Source organism: Nannobrachium achirus (genome assembly GCF_963921795.1).
Source record: "Nannobrachium achirus genome assembly, chromosome: 18".
In the NCBI taxonomy this organism is placed as follows: Eukaryota; Metazoa; Chordata; class Actinopteri; order Myctophiformes; family Myctophidae; genus Nannobrachium; species Nannobrachium achirus.
Window position 1 is genome coordinate 44,592,678 of NC_137825.1, and position 22,159 is coordinate 44,614,836.

Consider the following 22,159-nt stretch of genomic DNA (forward strand, 5'->3'; position numbering starts at 1 on the left):
ATGTTGTTCCAGGGACCCCCAGAAGCAGAGATTTGAGTTACAAAAGTTTGCTTTGAAAAATATATATTATATTCAAATATTCGCACACATTTTCAAGATTTAAAAAAAATAGCAGATCTACAAGCTCGCAGCACTGCACTCGGTGCCGCGATGTGAGCTTGTATTGCTGCTATTTTTCATTAGCCAAAGTATAAAATAATTCCAGGTCTTAATGGGTTACTTAACACTTGATTTTACTGTGAGCCACCAGGACACCGTATGGGTGCTGTGTTTCCAAAAGGACTGCATGAAAGGGATTCATTTCTCCATAGTTTATTCCTTGGCACTGTATACTGTACAGTACCTTCCAAACACGGGGTTGATGGTGTTGGGTATGTAATGGTCTCTGTCTTCGATGGTTTTCTTTCCCAGTGATATCTTGACGTATGGATCACACTGAGAAGGTAAAGACGGTACGTTTAAAGAAAAAGAACAGTGTGCGGGCGTGCGCACGTGTGCCACTGAGTGTGTGCACGATCTGCATGTGTGCATGCATATTATGTTTGCTTGGTTGCCACCCAATGCTTACTGTATACCATATACGTATTAGCAAGCATCTCGTACATTTGGTTAGTTTTACTCACGCAAACATGAGCATGATTAAAATAAAAATAATAATACAAATATTAAAATATAGTAGTAAAATGTGGCCATGATAAAATACAATGATTAAAAACAAATCTGGGCAGGTGATATGAAAAAACAAAACAAAAAACAAACCAAAAATTAATGAAATAAAACTGATACCATGCCATTGTTGTCTTTGGGCTGCAGCTCGAGGCCTCGGACCACGTAGATTCTGACCAGACACTCCTGCGGTCCGCTCTCTGGCAGCTCTCGGAACTGACGGGGCGGGGCGGTCACGCCTGGGTCATCCGGCAGAGGGTACACCTTGAATGAACCCTGTGGTGGTGCATACAGTAAAAGAAAGACAGGGCTTCAGGATAGTTTGTTATGTCCACAGGGGTTGGGCATCTGGGACCAGATGATTCATTCTATGAATGGAACAGTACACTGTAACTTAATTTTAGGCCTAGAATTATTGAATGCTTTAACCAGTGAAAAATAGCAGATATACAAGCTCACGGTGCCGCGCTGCGAGCTTGTAGATCTGCTATTTTTGGAAAAAGTCGTGAAAATGTCCCTGGAACTAAATATTTTGAGATGGGGGTCCGTGGCCAAATAAATATCATTTTGGGGGTCCTTCACATGAAAAGGTCTGAGAACCACTGACATAGTCTCTCAAGAACAGACTAACTGAGCTCCAGTTGAGTGAAAAGGACCTTTTCTTTGACGATGGCTAGCCAGATTGCTGACATAGAAACATAGGGTTTTTCAAAAAGTCTTAGAAGGATTCAAAAGACACTTATAGAATCGGGTCAAAATTCTAATTTTCACAAATTCTCAAAAATAGCAGATCTACAAGCTTGTATATCTGCTATTTTTCAATAGTTAAAGCATAAAATAATGATACACAATAATGTATACCCATAGCGGGGCAGTTAAGGAGAACAATACTTCAGTTCTGGAAAGAAGCACCAACATTTGACAGAGTGTACCTCTTGGGTCATTCTTTAGAAAAATCACATTAGACACTTAATTTTCAAAATGGCCGCCAGTTTTAAAGATGGCCGCCTTTTCGGATACATTTTACAGTAAGCCAGACAGTTTATATCGAATTTTCATAATATTAGAGTTGTTTTGAAGGTTTTAAAACATCCTGAGTTCATTTATTACACTTTTAAAGCAGCCATAATAACCTTTCTGACTTTTGGTTGGGGTCTTTCCTCACCTGGGACCCCCCAGACAGACCCCTGAGCCTATTTAGCTCTGCTCCTGCTCCAGAACAATGTTAAATTAGATCTGAAATATGCCCTGAAATAAAAAAATTACTAGTAACAAATAACAGAGGTCTTCCACGGGGGGGTCCGGGACCCCTGGGGGGGTCCTCAGAGCTTCTACAGGGCCTGCCAAATCTTTTTTTTTTCTTTTTTTTTTTACATTTTAAACTTCGAAGTGTTTTTATGTATCCTGGTTTTATGTATTGTACTGTGATGGTTTATTAGTATTCTCAGTATTATTTATAATGTTTTTGTGTTAAGCAGTTATGGTTGACAGCTGTTACTGGATTGCAATAATGAAGGTATTGCAACTTTTCACAGAACAACATTTCCATTTATTGCACTGCACTCACACTGACCACACACACACACACACACACACACACACACACACACACACACACACACACACACACACACACACACACACACACACACACACACACACACACACACACACACACACACACACACACACACACACACACACACACACACACACACACACACACACACACACACCTCTTTGTTATTGTCACCCCAAAACCCTCACCTTATCCTCTTATAGAGCATGGGCTCTATAAGAGGTCAATTACGCCCAAAGAGATTCACTACAATACAGTAATTTCAGACATGCAGGATATATATTCATCATCATCATCATCATCATCTTCAATGTCCAACCTATTAGTGTTGACACAGTCTCCACCATAGCATAGAGTGAAAGGCAGGTTATTTGAGCAGATGCACCGTCCCTTACAACCTGCTTTGCAGACACATTTGATGAGCTCAAGTACTGCCTTTGGAGCAGGGAGAGCAAGAAACCTGAAACCTGGAATATACCCTCCACTCTCTGAATTCCATCTATTTTCTTCGATTGGTGGAAGCACAGGGCAATTTGTCAGGTATGATTTATCCTGCATTGTGACGGAGTTGGCACGGAGGTAATGTGGTAGCAGTGCAGCACGAGTTGGAGGTAGCATCTCACCCTCCAAGTTCTTTGACAGAAATAGTTCCCATCTGAGTAATCCAAGGGTTGTTGGACCTTTTGAACTGTAAATATGGCATGCAAAATGTTCCGACTGCAATGTTGATGGAAGCTCACCATTTATAAGCTCTTGCCAAGGTCCTTGAAGCGGTTAATGGCTTGGTCATCATCATCATCAAGTAGGCATTGACCCATGTCTTTTTGGTGATTCCAACAAATGTTCTTCCCCAGTCAGCACCTGAAAAACTATGTACGCAAAGGAACCCTTGACATTTGTAACATCCAATAACTTGAACTCACTCGAATATATCAATTTCCTTTTTTTGTACTGGAGGCAAGGACTTGATAAGGAATCGGGGTATCAGCCTCTTCATGTGTTTGCACTTCCTCAAAATCATGTCCCTTGATGAAGGTCTCGTATTATGATGCCTACTTTGTCATACCTGACAAATTGCCCTGAGCTTCCATCAATTGAAAAAATAGATGGAATTCAGAGAGTGGAGGGTATGTTCCAGTCAGGTTTCTTGCCCTCCCTGCTGCAAAGGCAAAGCTCATCAAATGTGTTTGCAAAGCATTGCCTAGCGTTGCCAGCCTCTATCACACTTCGTTTTGGGAAGAGAGTCTGGGATTTCAGGAAGAGCTTTCATTTCTGGGGGGCGGGCTAAAGCCTAGTGACGCGAGCCCCAAACCACGTGCCCCAAGCACACAACCCTGATTGGCCACCTGCTTCTAATGATATCAACGCACTTAATGCGAAATATTCACGTGCTTTCAGACTCTTCAATGCAGAAAGTATCCAGGATACTTGGATATTCAGTATCCAATAACTCACCAATGCAGAGATATTAGTAGTAAAATGTCGACATCTAGTGGTCAACCTCAGAGGAGCGCAAAAATAAAACCTGAGGTGACTCCCAGCCTCGAACCAGATGCCAAGTGTGCTCTGTTCCCCAGTGTAACGCTCCACGCCACTGACCCCGACGGAGCGGCGCGGTATTGGGCGCCGATGACCCCCGTGAGGAGCCACCGAGGCGAGCGCTAGCGAGCCGAGTTGCCGCGACGAACGGTGGGAACGGCGCCCAATCCCACTCAGCCGCGTTACCGAGTTATGTGCCGTTATGGACAGAATAGTAAATATTCAGTCCCTCACTATCAACATCTACCCCACTATCCACGTCATAGATATCCACGTCATAGATAAATGCACAAAAAAGGAGTCACTTCATCCGTTCATTAGCTCAGTCAGTAGAGCACGGATGCAACAAACCCACGGTTTGGGTTCGATTCCCCTGAGGGGACTAATATTCAAGGCGAGAGATATCGGCGCATGCGTACTTCAAAGTATCCACGGAGGATACCCAGTGCATATTCTCTGCATTCAAACGTCTGAGAAATGGTGAAAAAGTCGGATTGAATGCGAAGAGAGCAGTCGAAGCCGGTGGATTGGCCAACCCTTGAAGCTGGTTGAGGAAATAGAATCTCAATGGATCAGTTCCAAACCATACTACAACACCACTACCGCCAGGGGGTGTTGTTGTGTTCGTTCTGGTTTATTAACCAGGCAATGCAAAGCAGGTTACAAGGGACGGTGCAGCTGCTCACAATAACCTGTCTTGCACTCTCCTTCCTGCAAATGCTATAGTGGAAACTATCAACACTATTAGGGAGGACATGTATAGTAGTGAATTTCTTTGGGTACAATTGACCGTGAGCTCTTTAAGAGGATAGGGTGTGGGTTTTGGGGTGACGATAACAAAGAGGTGTGTGTGTGTGTTGTGTTGTCAGTGTGAGTGCAGTGCAATAAATGGACATGTTAGACTGTGCGCCCAAAGTGAGAAGTTGCAATACCTTAATTCTTGCAATCCCTGCAGTAACACCTGTGAACCTGTCTGTCTAACACACAAATGTTATAAATAATACTGAGAATACTAATAAAAACAGTTTCAAATATATAAAAAAAAAAAAGAAAGAAAAAAAAACTTCCCCATCAAGATTCGGCAGGCCCCCTGTAGTAACTCTGAGGACCCCCTAGGGGTCCCGGACCCCCTGTGGAAGACCCCTGGGTATTTGCTACTACTCATTTTTGCTTTCAGAGCACAGTTACAACAACTTTAATGCTTCAGTTATGATCTAATTTAACATTGCTCTGGAGCAGGAGCAAAGCGATTACTGAGATAAGCTCAGGGGTCTGTTTGGGGGGTCCCAGGTGAGGAAAGACCCCAACCAAAAGTCAGAAAAGTTATTCTGGCTGCTTTAAAAGTGTAATAAATGAACTCATGATGTTTTAAAACCTACAAAACAACTCTAATATTATGAAAATCGGACATTAACTGGCTGGCGTACTGTTCAGAGGCAGCCATCTTGGAAACATGGCAGCCATTTAGATTTTTCAGTGTCTAACGTGTTTTATCATAGGAACAACCCCTAAGGAGTACCTGTGAAAAGTTTTAGGTTTCTTTCCACTTGTGAAGTATTTTAGTGCAAAAATGCATTTATCTGCCCCGCTACCATTCTAAATGGGTTAATTGTGGTGATTCTACAGTTTATGTGACGCCTAACTAACAAGAGGAGAGCTGGAACCTTTACCTTGAACTCTCCGACCACTGTTGGGTCGTCGTCTCCGTTCTCGTTTTTGCCTCGCTGCAGTTTGAACGTGTCACAGAAGTCGGTCAGCCCGTGGAACTCTGGGACGTTCTCCAGTTCAGTGTCATACACCTGACAACACAGTGTCAGATTCAGTAGATGTATTCAGTTGTATAGTTATTTCTATAACAGAGGGACTACTTCACAAGCCACAATGGCAATGTTTTTACCATCATAGTTGCACTGTGGGACAGAGAGGGAGATTGTTTGATTGATTGAAGATTTTATTAGACAAAAATGGAGAACAGTACAAGTATAGTCAATACGATAACAATATAGTACAGTACAAGTACAGTTAAACACCCTGCCTAAAAGGAACATCCCAAATAAGTCCTTTTATAGTCTTTTTTAGGTTGGAAGTCCTTGGTATGTAAATGGACACAACAAATAGTAAGCAAAGAAAACATTCAATATCATCGCAGTTATAAAAACACTATATGTACAGGATAGGGGAAAAAGAAGCGCCCAACGTGGGGATCACATAGAGTTTGATACTAAAATGAGATAACAAATTAGCTGATGAAATCAGCTAAAACATATCTTAAAAAAAAAAAAAATCTTTTTAAGATTATGTTTTTGGGGCTTTTATGCCTTTATTGATAGGACAGTAGACTGACAGAAAATGGGGAGAGAGATGGAGAGTGACACGCAGTAAAGGTTGTCAGGATCGGGACTCAAACTAGCGACACGCTGTCATGTTTGTGGTGGAATGACTGTATTGCACAAAAATAGCAAAACGAAGCTGACGTACAAGCTCATTATCTACAAGCTTACGAGTTGTTGGCTCGTAGATCATCTACTTTAGGAAGAAATGCCCAAAATATGGGATGCCAGGTTGAAAGCATTAATACAAAGCAAAAGATTATTTTAAAGATACAGTATGTATATGCATTCATCTTTACCTTTAGCGTGTCATATCCTTTCCTCAGGTAAGGACCACATTTCTCCTGGTCTCCCACAGAGGCATAGAACTTACTCCACCAATCAACCGTCTCCTTTTCCTGATGAACAGGTTTAATCCCTTTAACATTTTGTGCATACATCATGTTGTATTTGATTTAATATCGTCGTCGTCGGGTGGAAACCTCGCATGTCCAAATACCGTTCGTTTTGTATTCTACCACTTTTTCTAGTCACATGTTCAAATACTGGATTCTGATTGGCTAAATTCCGGAGGTTATGGCAGAACAACCGCCGCAGTTGTGTGAGGACGAGATCAATGCGCCTCAGTGTACATCCGGGGACTTCAGGAGGTAGTCGGAACACCTTTCCCCCAACCAACATATGACGGTCGTAGCGGTCCTATGTTTACTAACGTGCGTACGACGTCGCCGATTTATTTGGATCCAATGCAATCCGCCAACTTTAAAGCCCCTTTTCTCTGAACCTATGCCTTTCTGGAAGCGAACAGCCTCTATTTACGGCCGGAACGGTCCTTCTAACTGACGTTAGCTTAGCTGTATGCTAGACATCTTTCTCTGCATGGAGTTGGCGTCATCTGGTGGTGAGTAGAAGATGTTGTTTGTGGAACTATTTGCTGTCGTCGCGGAAGTTTTATAGGCAATAATGATTGTAACTTAATATCCTTGCAAGTTACAACTATGTGTTTTCTTTCATGTATACGGAAAAAAGTGGTAGAAAAGCTATTTACCACTCGGGGTCGGACATTATGCTCTGATAATGTCCTGTGTGAGGGTGTTATCGGACTCGGCTTCGCCTCGTCCGATCACCTCCTCACACAGGACATTATCAGAGCATAATGTCCTCTCACTCGGGGTAAATTGCTTACTTTATCATTTTAAAAATGATTTAGACTAGTGAAAACAGCCGATCTACAAGCACACAACGCCTCGCACCGTGCTTGTAGATCTGCTATTTTCACTACTTTTGTGCGGCGGCCTTGTGTGATGAAGCGGGGCTTTACATCGCAAAAAAAACATGCACATTTGAAACTTGGGAGATACGAGGTTTCTTCCCGACAGTGACGATATAGTAGTATCATCATGAATCTTACCTTCTCTACAATCTTTGGAGAAGAAGGATGGGGTCGCAACATAAAACAGATAAAAAGGTCAGTAGTAAATAAACAGTAAAAGCATGAACAGTATTCTTGTGAATGTACAGTAGGTACAGTATAAGTAAGGATTAGACAGCTTCAGAGCAAATCTGGTGAGTTGCAGATTAATGCAAGTGATCCCGTGATTGTGATTGAAAAGAAACAATTCTTGTGTAAAGTGTACTCGAGTACAATCACAACCACCAGGCAAAATATTCAGTGTCTGTAAGTAACCAAGTGATTTTGCATTGTGTAGCTAATGATGCCATCGTGGAACTACTGAAGCCATTGTGGAAATATTATGTGGCCCCTGTCAAGCCGTCACAGGGCTGTGAATTAAGCAATTTGAGGCCATGGCTACACGGAGCTGGATATTTCATATATCCCGGTTTTTCAGATATCCACATAGAAAGATATCTTGGTCCACACGGAGCTGGATATTTCATATATCCCGGTTTTTCAGATATCCACATAGAAAAATATCTAGGTCCACACGACAAAGATATCTAGGTCTAACAAGCACACACACAGTAAAGTCTTCAGAGATATCCGGGTTCCCTGTCTACACGGATCCAGTGAATCGGATATTTTTCAATCTCTCCACTTATTTATCCGGTTTAAAAAATATCCAGCTTTGCGGCCGAAATATCCAGCTTCATGTGGCTGCAAGCCCCATCTCTGGAGAGAGAGAGAGGATATTTTGTCATTAGGTGTGTCATTAGTCAGCCCTTCGGTGTCATTGGTGCCCAGCCGTGTGGATTATTAGCAAGCCATAAAAGTAACGATACATACAAAGTGGGTGGAAGAATCGGAGGCCATTTTGTCGAGTGCAGTTGACATACTGTACATAAACTGCAAGTCAGAGCGACAGGAGCATCAGATTTGACCAGAGTGTCAAATGCTGCCCTTCTTATTGATTGAACAAATCAATAAGAACAAAAAAAATGGAACAAAGCTATGCACATAAAAAACAAAACGATAAACTGTAATAAGCGAGTCATTCAGTAACAGCAGTGATTCTATGATTGGTCTGCATTTTATTAGATAATCTGCATCTGATTTGATTGATTGAAATGTCATTACATCCGATTACATGGTTAATATTTAACATAAATTAAATATGTGTAAGCTTTGAGTCAGAATTAGATTAAAATGGTTAGGCATTTTTTCAACAAATGTTAAATATTATTTAACATTGTTTTCTTTTTTAATACAAGCTTAATATAGAGAAATGCTGTACACGTATTAAAAATAATCAAGATTAGGATTTACAGCAGTACAGATTAAATTAACTACCTGAGTTTCTAGTAGTGGTCTGCTCTCCTCCATGTTAATAGAAACGTGTCCGCTTGGGGAAGCCATCATCAAAGCCACTATCGATGGTGGGAACACAACATGATTACTTTCAGTGTGTGTGAGCGAGGACTACTTTAACCCATTTAGGCCTAGAATTAGAAGGATTCAAAAGACACTTATAGAATCGGGTCAAAATTCTAATTTTCACGATTTCTCAAAAATAGCTGATCTACAAGCTCGCAGCGCGGCACTCGGTGCCGCGCTGTGAGCTTGTATATCTGCTATTTTTCAATAGTTAAAGCATAAAATAATGAAACACAAAATGTGTACCCGTTCTAAATGGGTTCAAATGTAGTACACATGTGCATGCAAAATGCATGTCTGATTTCCTTCTCATGTTGTATGTGAGTGCATGCATCAGTTAATCAGTCTCACGTATGTATATATAAGATGGTTACAATATGAACATACAATACAGTATTACTTAATGCATTACTGTATAATTCATACTTCATCGCACAATGTTATAGCTCGCTGAAAATAACAGATCTCAAGCCAACAATGAAATACTATTGCAATGACGTGTAAATTAGGGTTACGGCTGGCATGAGCTTGTTTGGGCTGTGCGTGCGTGCGTGCGTGCGTGTGTGCGTGCACAGATGATTCCTTACTCTTGGAGGACATGGCTCCCTCTGCACTGATGACGTAGGGGTCGCATCTGAACTGCTCCAGGGAAGTGATGGTACACTGACCCACCACAGGCTTCCTGCCAAAGGGACGGTGGTCGATCACCTTCAGCACGATGGGAGGAGTGTACATCTCATCCTTAGGCAGCAGCTGACAACAGGGGACGAATTGAGATAATCGTGAATCAGCGGAATGACCAAATCTCAGGAAGAGAACAGCTTGAACTAGGGATGTCCCGATCGGAACGGGAGATCGGAAATCGGGGCTGATTTCAAAAGATCGGAATCGGGAGAAAAAGATCGGGAAACACCCTTGTCTTTATATATTTAAAAAATATATAAGCTGATGAGCTTTATTTTTAATTTGTTTTGATACAATGCTGCACTAAGTGAAAAAATCACACCCGTGTGAACTGAGCGGTGTGAACTGAGCCCCCCGGCCGTGCGATGCTCTCAGCGTCGACTCGAAGCGACTAGCGGCTAATGGGCTACATCCAGGCGCAGCCCCAACGTAACGGTGAGATTTAAAGTTAATACTGTATATACAGTAAACACGTCAACGCGTCGTGGGCCTCCTGGGACATCAAAGAGATTGGCGTGTAGACACCTCGTGGGCACCCGCTGTGTTAAGGGACAACACAAAAGCATTTTTTCTTTTCTTTTTCCTTAATGCATTGCCGAAAGATCGAATCGGGAGCAAAAATATGGGATCGGGATCGGACATCCCTAGCTTGAACCATGAAAAAACTATTGTAATTTTCTTTAATCCCAACCCGCCTCAAACCCTGTTCAGGCCTGAACACAAATCTGTGTCACTTTAGATTTTAACCACTTTAACCATTATTTTATGCTTTAAAGCTATACTGTGTAAGTTGCTCAACTGGTGGTCTGTAGCAGTATAGCAAACCGCGGTCGCGTTTGCTTTTTTCGTCCGTTTTTCGCTCGCGGACCGGGCCGTCAGACCACCGCGTCCGCCTCGCCTCGCCGAGACGCTTTCAATGAGGTCTCCCGTGTCCTTCTACGAGCAGCGGTTGGGGAGTTACATGCTAGACTCCTCCAGTGTAAACACTGCAGTGTACTTCCTGAAGGCGTGTTTCCTAAACCCACCAGAGAGCCCGGCAGTGTATGTTCTGCGCTGTGATTGGCCGGCAGTGTATAACCCTCGCTGTGATTGGCCGATAGTGTGATGACGCAATTTTTTCGCGAAAACCGGTCCCGGGCAGGGATCATAGAAAACATATAAAGAGAAGGCTTTAGAAGCTGAAAATAACGGATTGGGGGTTCTAAAACTTTAGCGATTTAACAGCTAGGACCATTTTAAGATTTGTTTTATAAAAAAAGTTACATGGTATAACTTTAACTATTAAAAAATAGCAGCTATACAAGCTCACATCGCGGCACCGAGTACTGCGCTGCGAGCTTGTAGATCTGCTATTTTTGAAAAATCCTGAACATTTGTGCAAGTCTTTGAATATTTTTGACTCGATTCTATGAATGTCTTCTAAATCAGTGGTTCTCAAACTTTTTCATGTCAAGGACCCCCAAAATTACATCAATAGTTAAAGCATTAAATAATTCTAGGCCTAAATGGTTTAAATGTTCACCCCATCCCACCTCACAACCCCCCCCCCCATTACTTTACCACTTTGATGAAGAGCACAGAGGTGGTGAAGTTGGGGTTCTTCTTCATGTTTTTAATGACGGCCGACTCCACCCTCTGTCCCCCGCACTCCACCACCAGGCTGGGAGAATTCACCCCGGCCAGCTGGAACGGCTTCATGTTCCTCAGGCCCCACGCAAGGATCTGGACGTGGAAATGCACACGCACACACACAAATTCAGAGACACGTCAGATGATGGTGTACTTGTCCGTTTCTAGAGACCACACATGTATATACATCGTACGGCGAATAGCAGACGAATAAATCCTTGTTTTGAGTGGTATCGTGTAATATTGTAATATCTTTTTGAGATATGGATTTTTTATTTTCATTAGCTGTATGCCATAAAAATCTAAAATAAAACAAAAATGAATATTTCACTGCATGTGCAATATATCTAGAATATATGACGTTTTTTTTTACAGATTACAGAATATATATATATATATTTTTTTTAGACAAAGCTCTATTAGCTCACAACTGCTATTGGTGACATTTGTTTTACAAAACAGGGACCCCAGTTTGAAAGTAAAAAATCACACCCGTGTGAACTGAGCGGTGGTGGGGGGGGGGGGGTGCCTGTGTGTGTGTGTGTGTGTGTGTGTGTGTGTGTGTGTGTGTGTGTGTGTGTATTGCAGTTGATGCTCAACCTCTCTGGTCACTCAGTGGTATTCAGGCTACACATTCCTCAGGCTACACATTCCTCAGGCTACACATTCCTCAGGCTACATACAGACAGACACACACCAGAGGCTACATACAGACACACACGGCCACGCTATGGAGACGGTGTGACCACCGCTCAAAAACTACAGTAGGTGAATTGCCGACAGTACATTTTATAAATACATTTCCCTGTGTGCGTGTGTGTGTGTGTGTGCGTGTGTGTGTGCATGTGTGTGTGTGTGTGTACTGCATGTCAAATAGTGTTACCTCCACAGCCGTGAGCTGCACCACAGGCCGGATGCCCTGAGGAACCATGTAGAGGTTCTCCGCTCTCTTTGGAGGAACAAGAGGAAGGTCTGATTCCCCCGACTGGAGAGACAGAGGTGTGTGTGATAGAGAGAGAAACATTAGTTTTCAATTCAATGTCCAATCACAATATACCAGTGGTTCTCAAACTTTGACATTTTAAGGTCTCCCCTTAACTTTGACAGGGTACAAATGGAACCAAATGGACCCGTCAGGGTCCATTTGGTTCCATTTGTACCCTGTCAAAGTTACAGACTTGTAAGGGTCAATTTAGACCCCCGGGTCTATTTGGTTCCATTTGTACACTGTCAAAGTTAGACTTGTAAGGGTCAATTTAGACCCCATAAAGGAACCTAGAGAGTCCCTGAAATCCACTTTGAGAACCACTGCATTACACAATAACACCCATTAGTAGCTTATACTGTAATTGGCCTTCCCTGCCTATTTCATATGGAAGCTGAATTACTTATTTTCATGTTCTTTTTTATTTCATTAAGATCCATCTTGTGGACATGCCACACCAACATTTCCCTTCTGGTAGCTGTCTGAGTGAGTGACACAAAACCTCCTTGTTATTCTTGATCCACTCGTATAGATATTACAAACCTGGGTTTTAAGGATGAGTTCAGCTGCCACCAGCGCCTCTCCAGCCCTCTGCCCCCTCTGGATGATGGGACACCACAGCAGCTTGGGGGTCTGGTCCACCCCTGCGTTGAGCTTCACCATTGGAACACAAACACTCCGTCCCAGCATCTCATCCTTGCCCTGAGAAACAGGAACATTTACAAACATAGATTCATAACGGCATGAACACTAGCGTCCCTATTCTGGGTAAAACATTAGGTGAAACAGCAGCGATCGTCTATCTTCAGAAAATAGATTTGGCGTAGAGTGGGAAAAAGTATAGATCACTGGGGGACTTTACTCAACTATAGCGTTTAAGTGAGAAAATGTAAGCATTTACTATTTAGGCATTTGCAATAATAATAATAACAATTTGTCTTATACTTTGGTACAGCCTACAAAGTGAAAACATCTATACGTGTTTAACGGATGCTGATTTACAAAGGTACAAAAGTAGGATAAGCTTGAATGTTAGCCTAAGATTCAAGGTGTTTCACATGCACAGCTGGTGGTACAACCAATCAGCATGGATGGAGTACAAGGGGTTATGTCTACAGTCAAGATGTACCACTGGTACAACAAGGTCAACTAAAAGGATAAGCTCAAGTAAGCACATGACTTATTTAAATTGAGATCCTTTTTTTTTACTCATATAACATTGAATGACAGACAGATAAAACACAGTACTATGCAGAGAAAATAAGAGAAAGAGCCGTAAACAAACACAATGCAAAAATAAATGGTATTTACAATAGAAAGGTCAGGGGGAGGTAAGGTTAGGCTAAGTTTACTGTTACCAGTTACGAGTAGCTGCCGCCTGCAAGTGGCTCTTCAGAGCGGTTTTAAAGGAAAGTAGGGATTTACTCATTTAGGGCCTTCGATAGGGCGTTCCACATTTTGGTGGTATAGCAGGAGAATTAATTTGACCCTTTGTTTGAGTCAAATCTGGGTTGAACATGATCTGTGGAGCTTCCTCCAGTGTTCTAAATGTGTACATCCTTGACGTTTTGGAAGTATTTTGTCAGGTACATGGGTATCTTAGTAGTGCAGTGTATCTTGTACACCAGGCCCATTGCAAGATGCTGTATTCTGTCATCTGCTCTTAGCCACCCCACGCTTGAAAAGTGTGTAGTGGTGAGCCCGAAAAGTAACATCAAGTGATTAATAGGTAAATAAATGAAAATGGTAAAGACAGTAAAGAGTTTTATGGCACAAAACATGAAAAAGCACAATGCTTCACAGCCACGTATAACTAACTCCACCTGCAACCACCTATGCAACTCCCAGACATCTGCATGCATTTACCAAGAGAATCCAACAGAGGGTGCTATAGGTTTGCAACAATGCAGCCTAGCAGCACAACTGCTTTAATACTTCAACACAGAACTGATCTCCAAAGAGACCTACCACTTGGTCCATGTCATAGAACTCCAGGACAACGTTAGGGGGGCGGCGAGCGACGTTCTGGGGGTCTCCGTAGATCTGCACGTCATCGAAAATCAGAGTCTGGTCCCAGGTTGGGTTGAGTGTCGCTCGCAGCTTCTCTGTTGTCTTACTGAGATGCAGGAAGGATACGTGTGCGTATGGATCTGTGAGGACAGGGTAGGTTTTATGCTTGCTTTTAAAATTATCCATTAATTCTGTTGTCCGAATTCATCCCTTCACCCAGAAAAAGCAAACATTTGCATTTCTCTCAATGTGATCATCGTCCTAAAACCTGATCAGTACATACATTATTTTAACTAGTTCTTGCCCGTTCAAACTATGTGCAGTTTGGGTTATGGGGTGTGCACAGTATATGAGGGATTGAATGTAGGAGTCTCAGAAGTAATGTTGGAGAACCCAGATGTTATCAGTGATGTCAGTCATCTCCAAATGTGGCACTGTTTCAGCACGCTGCTGTTACCATGGCGGAAAACAAATGCACAGTAACAGGCGGCGGTATCAGTGATGAGCAGTTATCTCCAAATGTTCTATCTCCTCCCATCCAAAAAACGTTACCAGAGCATCTCATCGCACACCACTCGTCTCAGTAATAGTTTTTATGCTCAAGCGATCAGGTTGCTTAACGAAGAGATGAAAGCGAGACGTAGGTAGTCATGTGCACTGTACGCAGTTTTTAAACTGTACACTGTTACACTGTATGGTTTTTGTTGTTTTGGGTTGTCTTGGGTGACTGGTTGTTGTCTTGTTGTTTTGGGTTGTCTTGTGTGTGTAATAAGGCTGAGAGTGCTCCTGGCACAAGCATTTCATTGTATATCTGTACCTGTATGGATATGTGTATGACAAATAAACCTGAACCTGAACCTTTAGGCACTGTTTAGTATCAGTGATGTCAGCATGCGTGTATATCACACAGACATTGGACAGAGACATTCGGTCGTTTATCAGTAGGATTGCATTTCAGTCCTTTTGAAGAAGTATTTGATCACCATTTAGGAGCTTACCAGAAAAGCTATCTTTGTCCATGGACACCATGTTCCTGGCCTGATATACGTAGACACGTAGGTGGTACATGTAGGATTCTGAAGAGAGAAAACACAAGCAACATGACTTTCTGTGGTGTTACGTTGCATATAATCGCCTAATTGGACTTGCCCAAAACAGAGGTGGCAGGTTGAAAGTGTGAGAAAGAAAAGACACAGTTTGTGTGAGTGCATGCATGTGTTCTTGCATCACGCGCGCGCACGCACACACACACACACACGCACACACACACACACACGTGCGCACACAATCTCACTTACTGTCAAAAGCGCAGGACACAGTGGGCGTGTTGTCCCCAAACATCTTGGTGGCATCACCCTTGCCTTCTGGATCAAGGCCCTGCACAGTGAACCAAGATGACATTATTGTTATTACTATTCATAATGATAATCTGTATGCTTCACTATGTACATCGTTTCCCTCTCCCGACCAAGAGCTGTAATTACAACGATGTCTCAACAATAGAGGTTAACCCTCAAACAAGAGGGTAATCTAATGGGCATCTAATGGCACTACGGTGATGTAGTCTTATCCAAGCAACAAATCCAGTGTCATTTCCAGCAATTCAGCAAAGTAAATGTTAATAACAATAACATTAAATTGCTTAACACTAGACATTATTCTAATAATAAGCTAATTTCCGGTGATCTTCTTACCAGAATGTAACTGTTTAGCTATTGCAACATTAGCTGTTATATAGATGAGGGGAAGAGGAAGTTACCAGCATGATCTACTAACTACTACTGTATGGAAAGGGACCACCTCCACCCACTGCAGATGTGCTACCATAGTTATATCATATCAACGTACAGATAATGTACAGCTAATGATTTTATTCATTCAACTTCCAGGATTTCAGCTCTAAACTGTCATTTGGGTTACACTGCAAAAGAAATTAGATCGCTGTGCTCTCGATCATACATTTTCTTTCTGTAATTCTTGCTTTATTTAGACAGGATGGTGGAGAAACAGGAAAATGAGGGCATGGAGAACACAATGAACAAAAAAAGAAAAAGGTCTTCGCCAAACCTGAGACGCCCCCTCCAGTTGGAAGATGGCTGAGGCTCCAAGGCGGTCTTCTGGCGCCATCTTCCTCCTCCAGCGCCTGCGACGGAAGGTGTCTGATGACCGCTCCATCCTGTGGAATTTCCAGCCAATCAGGGAAGAGAACTCCCAGCCCTCTCGGTCACCATGCTCCTGCCGCTGTGATCAAAGATAATCATGCATTAAGAAGTCAATATGAAGCTCAAAACCGTCTACTTGGAGCTTTGACACAATTCAATCAAATGTGTGTAATGACTGAACAAAACTGTCATTGAGCATCGCTGACGCACTGTTGGGTTTGCCTTTACATCAATTAACACATTTGATACATGGCAAGAAATTACAATGTACCAGTAAGACTGGTAAATCGGGAGATAAGCGACCGCCAGGTCGCATACACAAACTTTAGTAGGCAATGGTAGCCAATCAGGAGGGAATATGGGAAATGGGACAGATCCATGTTGATGACATGACTTTAGAGATGCTGTGTACCGCTTTGCGTGATTCTAGGGCAAAATCTGTAGGAGCAGTGTCCAAACATTTGTCTTGCTAGAATCGACCTCATGGTGGCAATTTAGACCAAATTCCCCCTCTAGGACCATTCAGGTTAATCTTATTTTAACAGATTTTGTGCGCAGTTTTTGCTTTTAGTCGTAGAGTCAGGAAACTGGGGCGGAGGGGACGGACATGCGACACAGGTCTCCAGCAACAGTCGAACCAGGGACAGTGCAGTTATGTGGTGGACACACTATCCGGTCAGCTTCATCTTTTCTTACAGTACTGTCCCCATACAGCATACATGGGCAACTGGCTGCCTGGGGGCCACATGCGGCCCCCACCTTCACTTAATGCGGCCCTCAGGTTAATATCAGAATACTATAATAATAGGGGGGCACGGTGGCGCAGTCAGTAGTGCTGTCGCCTCACAGCTAGAAGGTCCTGGGTTCGATTCCCGCCGGGGGACGCTGTGGGTGCTGGGGGCGTGTTCCCTCCTCCGCGTCATCAGTGCCCACACCCTAGGTGGGGTTGGCAAAAGGGCCTTTCTGTGTGGAGTTTGCATGTTCTCCCCGTGTCTCCTAGGGTAGATACCCTCACAAAAACATGCAGTAATCCTGGTCTCTATAATGCCTCCCCCTGGCCAGCCGGGGCGCCTGATGGAGGGGACTGGAACTGGTTGGAATAACGTGTTCCTTCCACGCGCTACGTCCAACCGGGGAAGCTCCCCCTGTCAGGTGATAAGAAGCGGCCTGCTCACTCCTCATGCACTGAAGGAAGCATGAGCTCAGTTCAGGGCCCTCCCCAGGTTGGCAGAGGGAGAGCAGAGCCCAGGATTACAGCTTAGGCAATTGGCACCGGGTGAAAAAATGGGTTACAAATATCGTGGGATAAAAATTTAAAAAGCTAAAAAAAAAAAAAAAAAAAAAGAAAAAAAAAAAAGAATACTATAATAATATATCTTTGATAAGCAAACATGACCCGCTTTCATTACTTCAGTCTATATTAGTAGCTTAATGTCTATAGTCTTTTTTATGTCCAATGTATTTGTATTTAAGTTCATAAAGTTAACATAAGAACATATAAATGCATTTGTAATTAAATAAAAATTGTACTTTTCAGGATTCAAGAATAGCAAAAAATAATGTAGGATTCCAATTCAAAAATATTTTTGACTGTATATGCATTGTGGCCCTCTGGAGGGAGTGTGGAAATATAGTGGCCCTCTCCATGATCAAAGTTGTCCACCCCTGCCATACAGTATGAGCTGACCTCCATAGTAGCCAGGGCAGATCTCTTGCGGGGCCGGACTAGCCTCCTCCTGCGGTGGACATGGTACATCTTCTCAGCAGGCACCCAGGACTTGGGCTTGTCATCTGGAGGAATGGTCATCCCGTACTCCCACCCTGGAGCACAGATATGGATAACACACACATACAGTAACCCAAATATCACACATCCATTATTGAAACAATAGAGAGAACCATCACTGCAAAGAAATATTGTTGACTCGAAAGCATTATGGGTTATTGTTTGAGTTTAAGTCAGCTTGTAACAAGCAAAGGTCTGATAATAGAATAATGTATGTTAAACATGACTGATGTTAACTGTAGTTAACCAAAAGGAAAAAAAACACAAAAGGACATAAATCACTAATTACTAATTGATGTTGAAATTATTATGATAGCAGCCCAGCAAGCACGTCAGGACCTGGACCAATCAGTGACGTCTCGATTGTGGACAGATCACAGCCCATATGGGGATGATCTTACCAGTCATATGGACATTTTTGTTTTACAGGATTATTGTTATTGTTTGTAATGTTAGTTGAAATATGAGCATACAAGGTTATATTCTGGGACATATCTAACTAGTTATGATATTTATCTGGCCTAGAATATCACCAGATTTCAACCAACATAAATCCTGTCAAACAAAAAAGTCCATATGACGTCCTGGTAATGACGTCAAGATCATCCCCATATGGGCTGTGATCTGGCCACAATCGAGACATCACTGATTGGTCCAGGTCCTGATTGTGCTTGGGAGATAATCAACTTCATCACTGGTACCAGAGTGCTCAGTTACTACGCCATGTAATAATTTATTTTGAGCACCGGTACAGAGACCTAGATGAGATATATAATATGTTAAGAGGGGATTTGATAAGGTATTTAGTAGCCATGTGCAGACCTTGGTCATCGACAGCTCTGTTGTCATCTACGGTCCACACGTCCTCCCAGTTCCAGCCCGGAGGACAGTCAAACTCCTGAGGACTCTGGCTCTTCTCCCCGTTCTGTCAACAACAACAAGAACTCAGCTGGATATTAGGATAGTTTAGAACTGATCAACAGGTGGAAGGCATATGAAAAGGAGTGTCTCACCACATCAGTGTACGTCTCGGAGGCAGGTTTCCACTCCCCACCGGGGAAGCGAGTGTCATTCTGGAACACCTCGTCCAAGAACTCAGTGTGTCCTGCATCTGCCTCAGTCAACAGACTGATAACACAAATATATGTATTCGTAAAGAACAACCAAAAACAACAAGGCAATTCAAAACATTAAGCATCAGGGCACTCTGGTTGTGCAGTGGTAAAGTAGCTGTCTACTAGGGCATTCACCAAATATTTGAATATTTGAATATCAAAGTCACTATTCGACGTTATTCACCGAAGTCGAATATTCTCTTATTTTTATTTTTTTATTGTTTTCTCTTTAAAAAATATATAGTTTATAAAACTTGGCTAGATAGGAAGTCATAAGAATGAGTTGTCAATGTCCCCTGGTGGATGCATTTGTTAATGCTCTATACCAGGGCTTCTCAAACCTTTTTAGGCCGCGACCCCCAAAATAATATTTGAACTGGGGACCCCCACCCTGACAAGCACTTGGAATTTTAGGTATTACATGTGACTCGGTTCCGCAGATAAATATCGTGAAAATAGCAGATCTGCATGCTGTTGCGAGGCGTTGTGAGCATGTAGATCGGCTATTTTCACAATGTTCGCCTCTTGCTTACTTAATATTTAAAGTTTGGCCAGTCCTGTCAAATATTCGACTATTCGGATACTTTGAGGTCGAATAATTTGAATACTAAAAATCACTATTCGTGAATACCCTACTGTCTACCACCGCGGAGTCTGGCAATTGGCATAACAACTAAATTGGGGAGTAAATAGTGGTAAAAAGCAATACAAATCATGTAAAAACTAAAAACATTAACTAAGTATCGAGACATTTAGACACAGAGCAGTAAAACAAAAGAACACAAAGCCATACAATGTATCTGACACTCTGTTCTGTGTTCTCATGACTACTCGTCTTAACCAACTCTTTCTGAAATGAGTTGTGGATGATGTTTGAGTGCAAGAAGAGAGCTGCATTAATGTTTTACATTTATAAACATCTAAGCTATAGCAGCTCCACATCTGAGCTTCAGAGTTTTTTTAAATCTGGGGCAGTGCTCCAGGAAGAGCTGGTAAAGACGTGGTATTTTGCCATTAACTTAGTCAGAAGAATGTAAACAGTGATGGAAGCCAGTGCCTCATGGGAGGCCTTGATCATTTCCTCTGTTTGTATTCAGACAAGGAATTAACTGTGTTCTGCTGGGTAGAATGATATTCAACCGATATCACAATCTCATCCCCACTCACAAACATCCCAAACTCTTGTCAAATGGCTCTGTCATCATGATCCTCGGCTCTCACCCTTTCTCTGGGTCAATGAACCAGTCGCCCTCCCACTCCCATCCTCTGGGGGGCATGAAGTACTCCTTCTTCAGCTTAAGCTTGCCCGTCACGTCTGAGAACTTGTGCTTCCCAACCAGTCCAGTGGTCCCCCACTTCCCAAACATCTCAGCCTGGTTCTCGTACTACAACACAAATAATAATAAGTATTACAAACGTAATGCCCTAAACACAAGCAGTAAGGTTTGTAAATACGAAGACAGCGAAGACTGTACGTGGCAGAAAGCAAAATATATAGTATGTGTCCAAAAAAAATCAAACCTCGGTTCGAAGTGGAGCGGTGAATCTGAGCAGCTATACCCTGTGTGTGTTGCTAAATGCCTAAACTGTAAACTGTGCCTGTGAGTGAGTGGTGAGTGTGCCTGGCCTGCACAAAACAGCGCCCCTCCTTTAACTAGTGTGTTGTGTGTGGCCACTCAAAGTATTGCCAGGCTACGGACACGGCCAGCCACCCAGCCACCCACCCAGGGACATACCCACGGACATACCTGTCTATTGGGAGCGCTTTCACCGCTCCAAAAACAACAACAACCAGGAGGAATGAATGGATGGAAAGTCTGTTTCTGCTCCAACGGCTACTTACCAGCTCAGCAAAGACGCTAAAAGTTCCTTCTGAGAAGGCGTTGAACTTCTTCTCGTGTGCGGACAGACCCAGCCACATGTTGACTCTGATCCTCACCGGCACCTTCAGCCCCTTGTTCTGGTCCATGGGGTACTGGGACAGACCATGGAAAAAGTCATCGTTAGACATTATGGTTTCAGAGAGAAGAGAGATGGAGAAATAAATACAAGTTGGTCTTAACTCATTCAGTGCCAATGACGTCTCTTGACGTCTTTTTTTCAAAAGCCCTGGGTGCCAATGACGTCTTTTATGTTTTTTTGTATAGATTTTTTTTTTATTATTATTTTTTTTTTATTTTTTTATTTTTTTAAGATGTCAAAATGACCTGAGATCAGAGAGATGGTTTTCTCTGTTTGTGTGTTGGCTCTCTCGTTTAGCTGATTGAGAAAATGTGTGTCCATTCTAGTGGATGGACACTTTTTTTCATTCAAACAGCTCTATCTCTGGAACCATTTGTCTGATTGACAAAATTCTTTTTGCCACTGAATCACAACAACTGTGTCTGAAAAAACATTTTTTTTCATTGCATAGTAAAGAAAAACATACAAAATCGTGGCAACCTTGGAGCCATTTTGGCACTTGGCATTGGGTCCCAACTGACCCAAAAAGGACTACAGTAAGCGCCCTAAAAATTATCAACAGCAAAGCTAACGTTGTTACCACATAGCTGAAAATAACAGAAAATGTATACTTGGTATGACAAAGTATAAAAAATAAGCTGTCCACCATAACATGCCCCCTGTTTCTATGGCCATATTGTGACCTTAAGTTATCTTGATGTGTATATTTTATGTCTGATACGTTTTCTAAGTATTTTATCTAATGTATGTCCAATTGTAAATGTTCATTGTCTTGCATCACATTTCCACCAATTATGAGCAACAGCAACCACTTAGACATTACAATATTTCATTTAATTCTGTGTTAATTACCAGACTATCCCTTTCAAACTTTGTCTG

The 22,159-nt window shown here is 42.4% G+C and overlaps 1 protein-coding gene across 1 annotated transcript in view; it reads right to left on the reverse strand.

Moving 5' to 3' along the window:
- Positions 1–22,159, reverse strand: part of LOC308303133 (myoferlin-like) — a gene marked incomplete at both ends in the record, with an annotated part of 54,619 nt that overhangs the window by 7,685 nt on the left and 24,775 nt on the right. Inside the window, 19 exons of the mRNA XM_080747456.1 lie at positions 344–435; positions 787–942; positions 5,455–5,583; positions 6,414–6,512; positions 8,360–8,419; positions 8,864–8,940; positions 9,535–9,700; positions 11,192–11,353; positions 12,144–12,245; positions 12,789–12,947; positions 14,214–14,395; positions 15,254–15,331; positions 15,554–15,632; positions 16,323–16,496; positions 18,105–18,238; positions 19,026–19,128; positions 19,217–19,331; positions 20,540–20,703; positions 21,162–21,293. Coding sequence (XP_080603582.1) covers positions 344–435; positions 787–942; positions 5,455–5,583; positions 6,414–6,512; positions 8,360–8,419; positions 8,864–8,940; positions 9,535–9,700; positions 11,192–11,353; positions 12,144–12,245; positions 12,789–12,947; positions 14,214–14,395; positions 15,254–15,331; positions 15,554–15,632; positions 16,323–16,496; positions 18,105–18,238; positions 19,026–19,128; positions 19,217–19,331; positions 20,540–20,703; positions 21,162–21,293 — 2,363 coding nt within the window. The remainder of the gene's footprint in view (positions 1–343; positions 436–786; positions 943–5,454; positions 5,584–6,413; positions 6,513–8,359; positions 8,420–8,863; positions 8,941–9,534; positions 9,701–11,191; positions 11,354–12,143; positions 12,246–12,788; positions 12,948–14,213; positions 14,396–15,253; positions 15,332–15,553; positions 15,633–16,322; positions 16,497–18,104; positions 18,239–19,025; positions 19,129–19,216; positions 19,332–20,539; positions 20,704–21,161; positions 21,294–22,159) is intronic.